We start from the raw sequence: 17,968 nt of genomic DNA, 5'->3' as shown, positions 1-17,968 counted from the left end.
AGCTGGTGCTGTTCCTGGAGGGGGAGCAGGAGAGCCATGCACTGTGAGCACATGCTGCTTCCTGCTCCCCTCAGAGTGCTTCCGGTGTACACACGCAGGGGGCAGCCGGGATACCAAGTCATGTCCGGCTTCCCCTGCCTGCTGGAAGCTGAGTGCTCTGCTCGGGTGCTGGGGTTACAGCATATCCTGCTCCCGAGCAGGCAAGTGGCTGCAGAGAGAGCCCAGCAGCTGAATGACTGCGCTGGGGGGTGGCTAAGAAGCCGCTCGCCCAGCACACCAGCCCCAGGCAGCAGCAGGGCAGCCCACCAGGAAACCTCCCAGTGGGCGCCCCTCCAGAGGCCGGCGCCCTAGGCGAATGCCTTATTCGCCTTAATGTTAGTGCCGGCCCTGCATATATATATACACACACTACAGCACCCCTCACACACATACTGCACTCCTAAACACATTACGTTCCAGACACACACTAGATCCCTTACCCAACTCTGGATCATATACACACTAGATCCCTTTATACACTCTGAATCCGTTATATATATATACTTATCCGTTATATATATATACTTACACACTCACTAGATCTCCTATACATTCTGGGTCCTTCAAACACACACTAGACTCCTGTATACACACTCACTGCACCATCTTGACACACACACTACATTCCTAAAAAACACACTCTGGATCCCATATAAACACACTAAATTAATTGTAAACAAACACATACTACACCCCTGAACACACACTCTCTACAACCTCTACAAACACTACATTACCTATACACACACACACACTATAGCCTGTATGCACACACTTACTACATCCCCTATACACACATTCTCTACAGCCCCTAGCCACATATGCATTACATTACACCAGAAACACAACACAACTAAAACCGACCTTATTACACAATACCACACCACAATCAGCTCACTCTACACACACGCAATCCAACAAGCAGGCTCCAAACACATGCACAATACTCTTTCCTGGCATTTTTGTCTCCTGGTATCCATTTATAGAGACACCAGAGACAAGCTGCAAGGAAACACAGCGCAGCATGTTAATAAATTTGCTTACGCTGTGCAGAACAATACAGGGCCCTTTTCTCATGCTAGAGCTCTTCAGCAGAGCTCTGCGCATGGTCTGCCCTGGAAGATCATTGAACCAACATGCTCACTTTGAGAGGGGGCATGTTTGTCATTAGTGATGACAAAACACACCCTCTTTGCCCCGCCCCCTTATTAGTGGGCCGCTGTGATAAAAAAATGCCCGGGCCGAATTTTTCTCCCAGTCCGGCCCTGGACGTGTCTAAAGTTGGAGATTGGATAAAGTTACAGTCCCCACAATGCAGAAGTCCACACTGTATATATTGGTTGATCTTACCCAAGAGGGAGTGGAGAAAGTTGTATTTAACAAGTTTTAAATAGTTTAACACAGTTGTTATGTTCCTGGCTACCTATCACACCCTCTTCTCCCTATTGTGATTGGCAGCTATGTGTAAAGTGGTGACTTTAATTCTGGTGATTGGTTGAGAGCATGGGCTGACATTTTCAGGGTATCACTAGCCTCCCATTGTGAGTAACAGTATGCACTATTATTTGCAATAGATGCAATACAGGTGGAATGGGGAGAATTTATTTAACAACAGGCACAGAGATTGTGATTCCTCTTTCAGCACTAGTTTCTAAATTTACCTTTTTTTGCCTTAAAACGTTGTTATAAATTAGGTATTAGTTAATTACAAAATTAATTTCAATGATTTAGAGCAAGTAAAATACACTAAACATCACATAATCAGTTTGATAGTTTTTATTAAAATAAATATGCATGATCAAATGTTTAATTTCATATATATGTATATGAACAACTATTTGAAAATAAATGTTTTCAATCAGAAATTACTGATAATAATAATGATAATAATAGTAATATTAATAATAATAATAATAATAATAATAATAATAATAAATATACTGGGGCTTCTTTAAACAGGATGGAAACATTTTAAATTGTTGCATATTTTAACAGGTAACATGGATACAATATTACATATACATTACATATACATTACATATAAAATATATATATAATCCATATTTTGTATTAATTAATTATAATAATACTGACATGTAGCAAATAATATTCTTTTACATTAAAATTGATGTAACATCATACATAAACAATACATAATAAATTATGTTACACTTTTTCAACTGGAAAAATACTAGAGTGCTATTTTATTTGATTTTTAGAGCACCGGCAAGTAGCAGGACAATCTCTATCAAGGTCTGCATCACATTTTTGTCCAAAATAAAATTCTTTGCAGTTGGCAAACCAGTCCTGAAAGGGACAAGGATTTGCTGGAAAACAAAAAAAAAAAAAGAATTAATTTTAAAAAACAGCAAAAAAAGATGAAAAAATAATTTATATCATGATGAATAATAATATCATCAGAGAACTATAAAACTTCTAGTATAAACAGACTGACAAGAAAACAAAAAAGACAAAAAAAACAGACGCATAGACAGATAAATCAGACAAAGAAAGATAAAAACAGAGAGAGAGAGAGAGAGAGAGAGAAAATAGATGGATGTGTGAAATGATGGATGGAAAACCAGTTGCATTTCATTACTTACTGCACAGGCCATTTTCACATGATGATGGGCAATCTTCACATGCCTTTCCAGCTTTGTATGGGAAGCCAATTGCGCCATTGAAGTTTCCTCTAAAATTATCATAAATAATAATTGGTCAACATGATTATTTCCGAGAGATTATAAAGATAAACAAAAGACAAAAATGTTACTAACAGAAATTATTAATTCATACTTACGGTGGACAGTAATGGCAGACATAGTTGTATGTGTATTTAGCATTTGAGCACTGGGCAACAGCGCATCCAACCTGAAAGGAAGTGGCCCATGTAAGCTGTAAAAATATAAAATATTAGAATTAAGTCCATAATTAAATCAGTTCTGCTTTTAATATGAGAGAGATGTGTTTAAATGTGGTAAAAAAATACATGTGTTTAAATGTGGTAAAAAAAAAGACATTCCCACTATCTCCACTTTACTATATGTCCCTGTAGAATTAGCCGATATGCAGTATATGTATCTCATTGGGTGGCAAATATCATGTTAATAGTTTAGGAAAATGCACCCCATCAGGCTTATCCTTGTAATTTCATAAGCTCCATAATATTACAAAGGATATGAAAGGTCTCTGGAATTACATTTCTTTGATTTATTAGAGGAACAGAGATTTACCAAATGATGGACTTTCGCAAGGAGTTTTTATGGCAAGGTTCTGGGTGACTGTTGCAGGTCAACCTTGCATTAGAATACATCACCCACTTATAAAACTCTGTATAATGTGAACATAGTCAATGCTATATCACTACTGAAAGGTATATATTTATGTTATTGTATTTAATGTACACTTTAAACACAGAATATATGTTCTGTATGGTAGGACTTACCTGTGAATAATGACCAGTCTGTATATTTGGAAGTCTTGGTCCATACCCATATATAAAATCAACAACTTCACTATAAAATGATTTAAGCACATCATCCCAAGAGGCTTTAAATGTTGATAGAAATATATTTTCACCACAATTGAAATCTAAAATGCACAAGGACATTTTTTTTTAGTTTTTTTTGTATCCTTAAATGCATCCGCACATGCACAATCAGCTTTATTCTGTGAATTGTCAGGAAATGAACAGTGATTTCAAAATTAATTTTACGTTTCAGGCCCAAATGACCAAACTTAAGATACATCAAACTTGGAGAATTTTATCTAGTTAACCCCTTCCTGCCGGATGACGGATCTGGTCCGTCATGGCAGGGAAGCAGTTAACGCCGAATGACGGACCAGGTCCATCATGCGGTAAAGTTAACCCCAGATCGCCGGTTAATTTTATCTAGTTAACTATGACTAATAAAATGTGTTCTCATGAATATATATTGTCATATTTATCTCTCTTTTCTTAGATGGGTTATCTGGAAATCAAATGTTCGTAACTTTTGTTGAGTTGGTATCTGAGCCGAAAAATATGGAATTAAATAATTTTATTCTCAGTTTTCCACCTCAGCATGTCAGTTTACATGAATCCCCTAATATGTAAATGGTTACAGTTAGATTTTATTGCTGTATGCATGTGAATATGACACTTCATATAGCAAAGCTATAAATACATAATTAATTTTTCAAAGTGATGATGACATTTGTTATGACAGACTTTGAAAATATTTTTGTGTATTTTTTATGTAGGATTGTCATCTTGTTCTGCTGTAAAAGTCAGTATTTCTAGGTCTTAATAGCGCATCATGATTGTTTATTTTTATACTATTTTGTTAGTCCAAGAATGGCTAATTCATGCCTTAACTGCTATTGTGTTTCTTGAGAGCCTGATCCCTTGTGAATGACAGAGGTAAGTCTGATGAACATAAGGAATTTATTCTTTAATGTTTCCTGCCTGAGTGTGAAATTCACTCCCAGTCAGAGCTTCTACATATTCTAAATCCCTATAAGGGAAATGTATGATCATTTGCTTCAAGGTTGCATTGTTTTTATCAGAGTTGCTAGCACTGATGACTTTATTACATTCAGTCTATAACTGAAGACATATTGTCACTTACTTGGGATTGTTCTGAGATTTGGAGCACTATGACCAGCGATGCACTGGCTGGCATACCTTGCTGCTGTCTGAGCTGCAGCATCATTCCACACCTGGATCAAGAACAAGTCAAGAATCAGTTATAGAGATAGTATACTGAAAGGCCACATCTTTCATTTTCATTGCAGAAAGAAAACATCAAGTGCCATTAATGTGGATGGGTTTGATGCAATTAACAGAGATTCTCCAATTCTCCTTTATCAGTCTCCTATATCAATTTTTGAACTAAGATTTCAACCAACATTTTCTTTTTGAGAACCCATCAGGGCTGATTCACTAAACTCCATTTTGTTGTCAAAGTCAATATACAAAAACATGCAAGTTGTGATAATAAGTGACTGGATTATTCTTCCAGTCTGCTACGTTTGCCCACATTTTGCAATCTGAGATTTGGTGTTTAGAGACAAACTCCAATAGGAGAAGACCTTTGGTTGACTAATGTCAACACATTAGAGATATACCTTAATTATAATGTAAAAAGCAACTTACAGATGCTTCTTCTTAAAACATCATAACGACTACAGCCTGCCCTATACTCTGGTCCAGTTCCCCGGTAATTGGATAAAATGTTTTGCGAAATGTTTTGGTATCTTACACTAGGCAATGAGGGTCCTTCTAGCTCTGTTCACATACATCCAGCTTCTGCGAAGCTGCAGAAGATGGATGCTGATCCCTTCTCTATTCAGACTGGCAGAGAGTACCTGTATAGAACAGTAGCCCACCAGGAGTTCTGGGATGACTAAAGACATGGGGTTACACCTTTGACAGAAAAAGGGTTAAACTCTGCAAATTTGCTACTGCCCATATTGATTCCAGGCACCACGACCACTTAAAATTACTGAAGTGGTCATCGTGCCTGGAGAAACCCTTTAACAACTGTGTTTGGTTTAATGCAAGTTTAGAACATCATTCATTATTACGATTCTTCAAGTGACAAAGTAAAAATATATTTTAGTATCTTGGTTGTTGTCATCATAAGTTGAACCAGGTGCACGTTGTGGCAATGTTGTGGAGAATAGAGGGAGTTACACTCCAAAGCAAAAGCTGCTATTTCTAATAATTTATTAAATGCCATTAATTTAGCCATTTTTCTGTAAATTATATGCTCAGAAAAGATTTGGAGAGAAAACGATAATATGATGTATTCCTTTTCATACATTTCATGAATTTGTATATTATCATGCTTGTTAGAAAAAAATAATAATTTATAGATAGACAGATAAAATAGATATGTTAAATGCAAGATGTTTTTACCATTTTTAACATGTTGCTTGCAGATGGTTTAACTAATGTTCTCAGGTGATTATGTGTGTCTATAATGAGTTTCCTGACATCGGCATTGCTTGTTGACAGTGCAGAGAACGGTACATTGGCCTGTAAAAAAATTAAAAGTTTTTTTAAAAAATTTAACAAAATCTTTTGTTATCTGTAGTGCCTACAAGTTAGCTGAAATTAATGCTATAAAAACCAAAATCTGCTAATTATTTAATACAAATATAGATAGTGGAAGTGCACTAAACCCTTTGTCATGGAATCCAGGGTGCTCCAATGGACAAGTCCCAGTACCAAAATGGACCAAATGTAAAATTTTAAATGTATAAAATAATCCAGGCACTCTAACAAATTCCAAAGCAAAGGCAATTTTATTAGAACCAGGAACCAAACGGCAACGTTTCGACCCCTGAGGGCCTTTGTGAAGCTTGACAAAGGCCCTCAGGGTTTGAAACGTTGCCATTTGGTTCCAAATTCCAATTACGTAATACATGACACATTTTCTTTTGTAGCAATAAACAAATATTTATCTGTGATAAAGTAAATTATTCTCACATAATACCTAAGGCATCCAAAATGAAATATTTTATACAGCAATTATATTTTGTAGAGTTTTTTTTTTTTTTTAATATAATTAAAACTACTTACAGGTTGTAGTGAATAAGATATTCATTCTGGTCAGTTTAGCTATGCATTACATTTTATTTAATATACTGTAAATATGGCTTATGTAATGAAAGGGAAACCACACCCTATACTTTTGTTCTATTACAAACATTTTCAAAGTGATATAATCCTTTCTTATTACATGTGGATTTTCTGGTTTAACAGATACTTAAGCTTAGCATCCAGTACTTTGTGTCTATCACTACATAGCTTTTTTTTTAGCATAACAGTTGTAGAGAAAATGCTCTATGGAAAGGTGCATTTTTGTTCAGTAGGTGGGTGAGAAAAATTTAATGCCATTTTTTGTTTCCAATTAGCTGTTCAAAAAAGATAAAAAACGACCATTATTTACATGTACTGGTTAATACATTCTAATTCAAAAGTTAACCAATATAAATTATATTCTAAATTAGTTCAATAAAGGTAATTCGCTAAAGGTGATTTGTCAGATATCCAATGTATTTTTTTTTTAATTGTAATTGTAAACAAACTGGTAAAATTCATACAAAAGTTTTACATATTTTGTTTGGCCTAAAATGTAGACTTCTATTTTAATTCCAAATCAAATGTTAGTAAATAATCCTGAAATATTATGAATTGTGTTTTTTTCCACAATTCTTGAATATAGCTCTACGAATGTGTGAATGAGCAGGACATATAATACACCTAGTAGGACAACTTACTTTGCTATTTTAGCACAACATCAAAATGCAACTAATTATGACTTGCCTACTTTTGCCTACAGTTGGAAATTCACTATAATCTAGTATTTGGGGAATAAGCAAGGTTATTGTATCAGTTAAGAATTGTCTGAAATAGGCCAATGAGTGTAAAATGTCAGGCCAAAATATCTTCAACGGGAAATAGCCGTGATGTAGATTTTTCCAATTTGACTAATTTGTACACTATATTGATTCCCTGGCCAATTCCTGACTATTATCCTGTAATGATGTTGTACGTGGTAAGCATTTTGATACTCACCATTTTGTCAATGTTTTCTTTAGGAATTGTAATTGGTCTCCCAGTAGATTCTGTGGGTAATGCACTTCGGCTCTTCACGTTTGTTCGATTATATGGCCAATTTGGTAGTATGGCTTCATCCTTGAAATTAATGCAACATTGAATTAATCTTACAATTTGTATTACTTTATTTTACCTTTGAAAACAATGAAATGAAACTAATCTAATGAGAGCTTAAAATGAATTACTTTGAGTTTGGAAAGAGTCTAAATTGAGTTTAAAAAGATACATTTATCGAGCATCTCATTCGACAACATTTTTCTTAATTTATTGAACATTGAAGTAAAGTAATGGCATTCAATAACCATTTTTGTTCACTCAAACAGGAAGTATGGTGTCTACTCAATCTTAGACCTTGAGAAGGACAACAGACTTCTCATACACTGTTTGTAACTAGCCTTTGCATGGTTACTTGCAAATGTGTCTACCTACTGAACTTGAAAAAGGAATATTAAAAAAAAATGAAAAAAAAAAAAAAAAGTATTTGGTCCCATTTTTAATTCAGCCCCACAGCAGGTGTTATGCATTGTGCATTGCCCTCTATAGCCATATCAGAGGGATTCCACTCTGGTTGGAACAGTGGAGATACTTACCTTCCCATTAGTAATAACTGATAGAACTCACTGCTAGTAATGCAGCAGTGGAAGCTGCAGTGCCTAGGCAGTAACCGACCATGCTTCTATCACACAAGCAGAATGTAGTTGCCCACTCAGCTTAATAGTAATCCTGGACCAGTTAGCGTGCAATCCCAGAGGTCACAGACTTATAATTAAATATTAAAGTTTTGTTGGAAACTTTCTCATTCAGAGATTGTGAATGGGATGTTAATGGGAGGTCTGTGGTGTTACAAGGTCAGGGTGTGATTGAAAAGAATAGTGTTTTACTTACATTTGCAACAGACAGTTGCAGTAATGTTGAGAGACACAGGAACGCAATCAACAGCATTTTCCTAAAATATAAATTGAGTTTTAATTAATCAGTGTTAGTTTTTCTACAATCGAAAACCAGAAATATCCTTGTTGAAAGGTAGTTTCCATTACTTATGGTTCCTTCTCCTTAACGTCAGGAAATAGTACAATGAGAGAGTTTGATACTACATTGCATTCCTGTAAGTTATTTATAAAATCGGATCTCAAAAAAATATATTTTTTAACATTGGCTTAATTGTACTTACAGGTTAGAGCTAGTTTCCAAACCTATTAACTATAATCTGTATTACATTTGATTAAACCTCTACTTTTGTGTTGAACCCCTTAAAGACACAACTTCTGGAATAGAAGGGATATTTCCGTCATGTGTCCTTAAGGGGTTAAAGAAAAAATATCAAACTGTTCGTACTGAGCTTGCTAAAAATGAACAAATGAGAACATGACTCACACATTCATATCAACTGTAGCCAAATAGTTGTATGCTGTTTCTGACAAATTTGTTAATTTAAGAAACTGTGGATTTTAAAAGAAGACTAATTAATATGCAACTTATAGTATCTTTTAGTGCCTTCTATGCAACCTGTGATTTAAAAAAAATCCTCCAAAGCAGGTCACAAGCAGCCAAAGATAAATTTTTCGTTACTGCTTTTTAAACACTCTCTATGAATTTCCAGAGGTACAATGTACATTATTGTCTCATCTCCCCTTCCTGCAATGTACAGTTAAAGTAAGGCTATCCTAGAAATAAAATAGGGCCAAGGATCAATGAAAATATATAGAAAATTGGGCAGACTAGATGGGCCGAATGGTTCTCATCTGTTGTCACAGTCTATGTTTTTATGTTTCTGTTACAGTGCTAAATAATCAGTAGCTCTAAAGAAAACATGTTCTGGGAACTTTGCATGCCATACTTAAAAGATGCAAAAGTCAATATGCAGGTAGATATTTTGAAAATTATACCATTTAGAGAATCAGCCCAATTCACAATCCACACCAATACCCATCAGGAGGGCAGTCAACATATGCCTTCTGCAACAGTGCAATACAAATGATAATCCTGATAACACTCTCAAAGTTTATAACCCATAACTTCTGCCAAATATTATAAAATAATATTTATGTAAACAGCAAATATTTGAATTGGGTATTTTGAAATGGCAATATATACACAAAATAATAGTTTTGTCCTAATTTAATGATCTTGTTCTTCATCAAATACTTCAAATAAAGGCTGTACATCCTTTAGTTATGTTTTGGAAGAGAACGCGCTATCTGAAACGAGTCGTTTGCCCCAAAGAAAATCAATTAATAAGGCTACATGTAAATTGACACAGTATCAACGGTATTTGAACAGGTTTTTTTGTTATTATTTGTTACTATATTGTAATCATAATTTCATCACTGCCTTAAATAACAATATGCATGTAAAGTATTCTTACCTTGTTATCAGTGCAAACCCTTAAACTTCAGCTTGTTGCTTCTAGAGAGAGATCAAGTTAATAGAAACTAAGTGGATCCTGAAGCTGTATATATAGAGCCAGTTTTTGGGGTGCTTCCTTATTGTATTTTCCTCATCTATTATCTGTTATAACATAGTGTAATATAAACCACATTCTTGTTAAATGTTTCAGGAAATTTCCTATTAAGAGTGAGCAATATGTTACCAGAACGTGCATTGTATTTATGCAAGTACAATGATTAATCATTGCTTTTCTTTTGCTGACTATCCAGGTGTTAAGTAGGTTCAATACGTGACAATCCAGTGCATTTTATTTCAGGCTCAATGAGAATATAGGGTGAAACCCAAGCATCACTAATTTGGTGTATTTCTCAATAAGGAAAAGTGATTTAAACTGATGATGGGAGATTCACATGTGCTTGAACATGTGCTTTACTGGCACCGCAGTTTAAAGAAAATAAATATCAACATAGTTGATGAGGGCTGTTAATAGAATACCTGGAATTATTAAAATCCCTACACTTTACAAACACATATCCCCCCACATATTCAACTCCCTTTGTTAATTTTATATTAACAGGGTTCTATTTATACTGTGAGAATACAATAAAAATAAATCCGTACAATTAAAAAAAGATAATTGGGGGGCATGGTCTGATCACCGAGGAAGATGGTCACTTGTGAACCAAGCTTCTCCGCTGCCAACTAATAATTAAGAACTAATGAGTCCTGTAAGTTCAGCATAACATGAACAAATACTACGCTAGCGGAAGACATGAGGACACCTTGCAAGACATCCAAAAAGCTCCAAGAGCAGTCCACCTCAGTGGCAGCCATGTTAGCAGCATTAAGGGCCACTCCACATGCCTCTCAAGATGGTGGCTTATCAAGCCTTGCTCCCATGTTTCTCTGTATATGTATATATATATATATATATATATATATATATATATATATATATATATATTTTCACAAAATGTACCTTATATATTTTATTGTATTAGGTGTATACTTCTCAAATTGTACTAGGTAATTAGTTAAGCGATTAAAGGGAACTGCAACTCACATTATATATGGGTGTGCTAGAATGAATATAGTAACCTTATGCACACATAAAAGGCCTGCATAATGGAGACCATTATATTCTCAGTGAAACACTTTATTTTTGGCCTACTGTATAGAGAATGTGCCTGGGTTGAGCAAGCAAAACAAAATCTTAAAAATCTTAAAAAAATAAAATAAAACCTAAAACAGGTATGTTCCTATTTTAAAAACTGATGGTGCTCGTGGTGGATGGGTTCATAATTATTTCATCCTTGTATGGATTATTTTACCCTGGGGTAGTATTTATATTCCCAGCCTGTATCTTGGGATCAGTAATTTCAGGCGTTACAGTGCGTGCCAGAAGCGTGCATTTTTCTTTTCTCACAGTTATTGTGTGTATTTACACAGACATCTACTCTTTTTTTCTAGACTTTTTCACTTTACCACTAATAGCCACTGGGGGATGGAGGGGGGTTCGAGAGGCATTGCTATTTTGGGGATTGGCAACAGGACAATAAATGGATGGAGTGTGTTGGACAGGTCTGATTATTGGCTGAGGTTAGATATGTCAAGATAACTTTAAAAACTGAAATTGAAAGTTTAAGGGGCTGCATTTCTCTAACAAGAGAAACATTAAGTGGTTGAAATACATTAGGTCCAGGCACTCAGGATTGCTGGAGGAAAGCAGGTTTATTGCAACAAAACGTGCAACCTTTTGGCCTACACAGAGGCATTTATCAAGCTTGGCCAGTGTTTGTGACTAGGTGGCAACTGGGTAAGTACAAATGACAGTGGGGACGTGCTATGCCGCCCCCGGTGTTTAGAGCCGGGTCCCCAAAGACGGCATAGCACGCACGCCATCCTTAAGGAGTTAATAACAAATTCACATGTTCATATACACACATGTTTAAATACTCACAGGGTTATTCACTTGAAGGGACAGTAGAGGCACCTAGACCATTTATTTAAATAACGTGGTCTGGGTGTCATCACCTCCCCTTGTTTTAACCCAGGTGAAAACATTGCCATTCTGCATAAGTGCAATATTTACAATAAAGTGTAAAAGTAAATACTATTTATTTTTCCCTGTGCAGGTGGGGACTGGGAACAAAATGGCCACGAGGGCAGTATAGCATTACATATACATTTGTATTCCTAACACTATACTGTTTGTATTAACAATGAATTGTAACAAATTGACTTCTGAATGGCAGACTTTGCACAAAATTACCCAATTTAGAGATATTCATAACTTGGCTATTTTAGGTACAATTTTGTCATTCTGATTTTGATTTATTGCAACTCAGAGTTTAGTGAATAACCTTGCCATTAGGAAACAATGCATGTGCTAGAATATACCCCACCAGTCTTTTACCTTTTAGTGTCTAAAGTGTTTTTTTTTTCTCTTTTTTCTAAAAACACCTTAGACCCAACTGGGTAATCCCTAAATCCTGGACTGTTAGGGGGTACTTGATGACTGGGTTGGGAACCACTGGGCTAGATGATTGTTATTAAACTTATGTTGTCATTATTGGAGAAGTTAAGCTTCCTCTGTTGCAGCAATGGATCTTTAAGAAAACAAACAAACAAGCAAACATGGTGTAGGAGGCTCTAGGGATCAGTCACAACATTAACCCCTTAAGGACCAAACCTCTGGAATAAAAGGGAATCATGACATGTCACACATGTCATGTGTCCTTAAGGGGTTAAAATAACTAACAAGTCAAGTAGATAACATTGATTATATGATTAAATAGCACCTGTCCAGGGGTGGTGGGATATATTAGACAGCAAGTAAACATTCTGTTCTTGAATTTCATGTGTTTGAAAGCAAAAAGCAAAAAGATCTGAGTGACTGTGACAAGGGCCAAATAGTGATGTCTAGATGACAGGGTCAGAGCATCTCCAAAATGGCTTGTGGGGTCTTCCTGGTGTGCAGTGGTTAGAACCTACAAAAAGTGGTGCAAGTAAGGACAACCAGTAAACCGGAATGAAGGTCATGGGTGTTTAAGGCTCATTGATGCATGTGGGAAGCACAGTCTAGCCAGTCTGGTCCGATCACATGGAAAAGCTGTTATAGCTCAAATTGCTGATAAACATAATACTGGCCATGATAGAAAGGTGCATCACAGTTTGCTATGTATGGGGCTGAACAGCAACAGACTGGTAAGGATGACCCCCATCCATCACTGAAAGCACCTTCAAAGGGGATGTGGACCATGGAGCAATGGAATAAGTTTGTCTGGTCTGATGAATCATGTTTGCTTGTAGGATGGCCAGATGCATGTACATCATTTACCTGGGAAGAGATGACAGCAGAATGCACTACTGGAAGAAGGCAGCGTTATGCTCTGTTCAATGTACTGCTTGGAAACCTTACATCGTGGCATTCATGTGGATGTTACTCTGACAAATACAACCTACCTAGAGATTGTTGCAGACCACGTACATCCCTTCATGGCAATGATGTTTCCTCATGGCAGTGGCCTCTTTCAGGAAGATAATGCATACTGCCACACTGGAAAAAAAATTAGGAATTGTTTGAGGAACAAGCAACGAGTGGAAGATGTTACCTTGGCCTCCAAATTCTCTGGATCTCAATCCACTTTATCATCTGTTGGATGTGCTGGAACAACAAACCCGATCCATGGAGGCTTAAAAAATCTGATGCTATTGTCTTGGTACCAGACACCACAGGAGACATTCAGAAATCTTGTGGAGTCCATGCCTCAATGCATTTGAGCTGTTTTGGCAGCATGTTGGGGGAACCACATGATATTAGACAAGTGGTTTTGATGTTGTGTCTGATTAGTGTAGGACAGAGTCATGCAAACCTAATGCTTCTTTCCTTGAGGTACCATGGAATGAAAATACTTTTCTGGATGCTACAGAAACTCCTGTTAACCACTCAGGGTCATTTATTAAAGTAAAAATCAAACTGATTTCAAAGTAAATTTAATATTTAGGCCAGATTTTCCAAACTGAAAGAAGGTTTCCAGTTTTACTAATTTTAAATGTGATTTATATATATTGCTCCACTGGGGTACTGGTTTTGTTGGGGCTTACTCTCTGGTTAGGAGAGTTTTCTCCCTCATTTCCTGTAATTTTTCTCTGTGTAGTATTTAGGGTTAAGCCCTGTTTGTACCCCTGTAACCCGCCTTGGTGTATTTTTTACCTGATCTTTATATTCAAATTTGAAATTCAGTTTGAATTTACTTTGAATAATCCTGACTAAGTTACTTTCCACGTCATTACAATAAACAACCAGGAAATGTGTGGATCTTTCTGTTTTACTCCTATCTTAATGCAATTGTGAGGGATGTCTTATCGTCTGATTATAAATGACCAGTTCCTTAACCACAGACTGTTCCACCTAGTGACTTAAAAAGAATGGGTACAAAAAGCTTCATGGCCTGAATGTATTTGTTTATATTTTTTACCCTGCTACCATCAGCAACAATGTCCAGCTTTTTATTTATATACTTTATTTATATTATATTATTTAAAAGATAAACAAGGATTTTTTAATGAATTTAATGTATTTTTTTTTTACTCTCAAATTGGGAATAAGAATAACTTTAACTTGAAAATGGTTGTAAAAATATTTTTCTTTATTTTCAAAACAGACTTTAAATGTATAAGTCAAATATGTTTTAAAATGAGATGAGAACGGAACTGTCTGCTGATAATTTTGAAATATGATCTGCTGTTGTAAGTGCTGTACGCAGATAAGGAGAACAAGCATTCTTTATATTTCATGTTCATTGGCGATCAACAAAAAACATTACTGTAGAAACCACAGCCAGGTCATTATCTGCACATTGCTGGATTTTGACATTTCTGTGGTTAAATTTTACTCAATAAAGGAGTGTTTTGGAAGTTTGTATCAGTGTTTAGTGAATAAACTCCAAGATGAATTAAATATGCTTTAACATTTAATAGATTATGGTTTATGAGTTCACTGACGTAAGATTACTGAATATTATTATTATTATTATTATTATTATTATTATTATTATTATTATTATTATCACTGCTTTTTATAAAACGCCAAGATATTCCACAGTGTGGTACAATCAGGGAAGATAGTACAGTATAGGCAAAGCAAAATTAAAGTAATATAGGGCCATAAGATCTTAGATCTACCATTTATGGATGTCACAAAATTAGTGTTCAGCCCTACAGAATTTGTTTGTGCTTTATAAATAATAATAATAATAATAATGACAACCCCTTAAGGACGGCTGGCGTTCTATGCCGTCCTTTAGGAACAGGCTCTAAACGCCGGAGGGTGGCATAGAACGCCAAAGCCGTCCTATGTACCCACCCGGTCGCCGGCGATCGCGTTATGGGTACTCACCTGGGAGCCCAGGGAGTCCCCCTCCATTCTCTTTGGCCACCCTGGGCCATGTGATCCTTGCCATGTCCTTGCGAGGACCTCACAATCACATGGATGGCATAGCCTTCAGGGGGAGTGCCTGTAATCACAGGTACTCCCCCTGCTGCCTGGAAAAAAAATTAAACAAAGTTAAAACAGTGTATAAATAAATAATATATACTTAGATCATATATATATATATTTATTATAAATATGATCTAAGTATATATATATATATATATATATATATATATATATATATATATATATATATATATATATATACACACATACACACAAATACATACAAGTGTATTTTAATATTAATATATACATAATTATATATATATATATATATATATATATATATATATATATTAAAATATCAAAATACACGTACAATGATATTGATTATATATATATATATATATATATATATATAATTTTAATTATATATATATTTATATATAATATAAAAAAATTAAATACTTTAAAAAATAAAATGTAAAAAATAATAATAAAATAATATATATATATATATATATATGTAAATTTGTTCTAACTGTATTTTAAAATTTATATATATATATATATATATATATATATATATATATATATCGATATCAAAATACATGTAGAACAAAATGATATATATATATATCTATATACATAAGTATATACGTATATATCACTATATATATACCTATATATAATTAATAATTAAAAAAAAATATATACATATATATATATATATATATATATATATATATATACATACACACACATATACACACACACACACATATATATATTCTACAGGTCATTTTATTAATAACAATTAGCGGAACCTGCCTGACAACCCAGGCCAAAAGTCCAGGGAATTTAATTTGCTAGTACTATATTTAACCCTGTAACTTTTAAAGACACCATAAAACCTGTACATGGGGCTACTGTTTTACTCCGAAGACTTTGCTGAACACAAATATTAGTGTTTCATAACTGTAAAATGTATTACAACGACAATATTGTCAGTGAAAGTGACATTTTTTGAATTTTTCACAGGCAAATGACACTGTATATGACAATATCATTGTTGTGATACATTTTACTGTTTTGAAACACTAATATTTGTGTTCAGTGAAGTCTCCCGAGTATAACAGTACCCTTCATGTACAGGTTTTATGGTGTTTTCAAAAGTTACAAGTTTTTGTTTACATTTGTTTTGGTCACAACGTGTACATTTGGCTCAGTCCTTAAGCGGTTAAAGCAATATTGGATTGTTAACTGGTAAATCTATTGGCAGTCATGCTCTCTTAGGATCTAAGAAGTAACACATTATTAGGTCTTAAACAACATTTTATATGAGTGTTTAAACATTAGTTTTTAGCCTGTTGAAAAATGGATCTCTCTGACAGGGCCATGTTTTACACCACTCCACTTCTACAGAAGTAAATAGCAGACATCCCAACCATTCTTCCACATCCTTCTTTTTGTAGGCTGTTCGAGTAAAATAGGTCTTTGAGCACACTACAAGGATTGTTTGCAAATGGCAATTGCATAAAATGCACATATTAACCCCTTCAACACCAAGTGGTACAACAAACTCCAAGTATTTATGGTATCCGGGAAAGTAAAATAAAATGTATGTTTCATTTCAATGTGTATGGATAGCACATTTTTAAATTGGAAACAAAAAAAGAACATTGTGTGAGTGCAACACTGACAAATCATACACCTACCCTTCAGATATTATGGGGGTTAGTATCATACACAATATTTGAGGGGTGAGTGTAGGATTTTTCAGCGCTGAACTCACACTTTATGTTTAAAGGGACACTATAGTCAGCAGAACAGCTTATTATATTTGTTCTGGGGAATCACTCCCTTCAGTCTTTTTGCAGTAAACACTGCCTTTTTAGCAAAAAATCTGTGTTTATGTTACAGCCTAGGGATACTTCCACTGGCCACTCTTCAGATGGCTGGTAGAGGTGCTTCCTGGGGCAGTGCTGCACAGTGAGCAGCACTGCCATTCAGCGCCTTCATCCTCTGCAAGCAGACACTGAACTTTCCTCATAGAGATGCATTGATCCAATTCATCTCCATGAAGAGATGATGATTTGCCAGGGTTGTGTTTGACGGGTGATGGCTCTGCCACTGATATGCCTCCTTAGCAAACTAAGTCAATCAAATGTTTTTCTTTAGGAAAGCATTGTAATTGGCTCAGACCACAACTTCTGATGATGTCAGCAGACAGCAGGCAAGTCAGAGGCAGACAGGGGCAGAGGCAGCAGCTGCAGACTTTTATAAAAGTAAGATTTTACTATACTTAGAGAGTCAAGGAGGGGGCCAGGGGGATGGATGGTGGTTTTAACACTAGAGGGTCAGGAATATTTGTTTGTGTTCCTGACCCTATAGTGTTCCTTTAATTTGGTGTCCATCACCTGGACATTGAGTGTAAGTTTTTTGTTTTGGGGGTCTAAGGGTTGTTTTCAGTGTCTATCTGCCACAATTTT

General features: G+C 35.3%; 1 protein-coding gene across 1 annotated transcript; it reads right to left on the bottom strand.

Moving 5' to 3' along the window:
- Positions 1 to 2,134: 2,134 nt before the first annotated feature.
- Positions 2,135 to 10,062, bottom strand: LOC134585431 (cysteine-rich venom protein-like). Its single transcript, XM_063440850.1, has 9 exons — positions 10,014 to 10,062; positions 8,534 to 8,594; positions 7,607 to 7,726; positions 5,942 to 6,061; positions 4,650 to 4,740; positions 3,485 to 3,630; positions 2,840 to 2,934; positions 2,643 to 2,731; positions 2,135 to 2,366 (listed from the first exon to the last, which is right to left on the bottom strand). Exons 2-9 carry the CDS (start codon positions 8,588 to 8,590, stop codon positions 2,239 to 2,241), a joined length of 846 nt encoding a protein of 281 aa, XP_063296920.1. The 5' UTR covers positions 8,591 to 8,594; positions 10,014 to 10,062; the 3' UTR covers positions 2,135 to 2,238.
- Positions 10,063 to 17,968: the final 7,906 nt, after the last annotated feature.

The sequence above is a fragment of the Pelobates fuscus genome, chromosome 2, assembly GCF_036172605.1.
Source record: "Pelobates fuscus isolate aPelFus1 chromosome 2, aPelFus1.pri, whole genome shotgun sequence".
Taxonomy (NCBI): domain Eukaryota; kingdom Metazoa; phylum Chordata; class Amphibia; order Anura; family Pelobatidae; genus Pelobates; species Pelobates fuscus.
This window is presented reverse-complemented; position numbering and strand designations above follow the sequence as displayed.

Bases quoted from the DNA above. Each gene is read 5' to 3' on its own strand.
- LOC134585431 (XM_063440850.1), bottom strand. From the start codon at position 8,590: ATGCTGTTGATTGCGTTCCTGTGTCTCTCAACATTACTGCAACTGTCT. The intron at 7,727-8,533 runs GTAAGTAAAACA...ATTAATTTCAAG, and splicing joins TGCAACTGTCTGTTGCAAAT to GATGAAGCCATACTACCAAA. The intron at 2,935-3,484 runs GTAAGTCCTACC...ATATTTTTACAG, and splicing joins AGACTGGTCATTATTCACAG to CTTACATGGGCCACTTCCTT.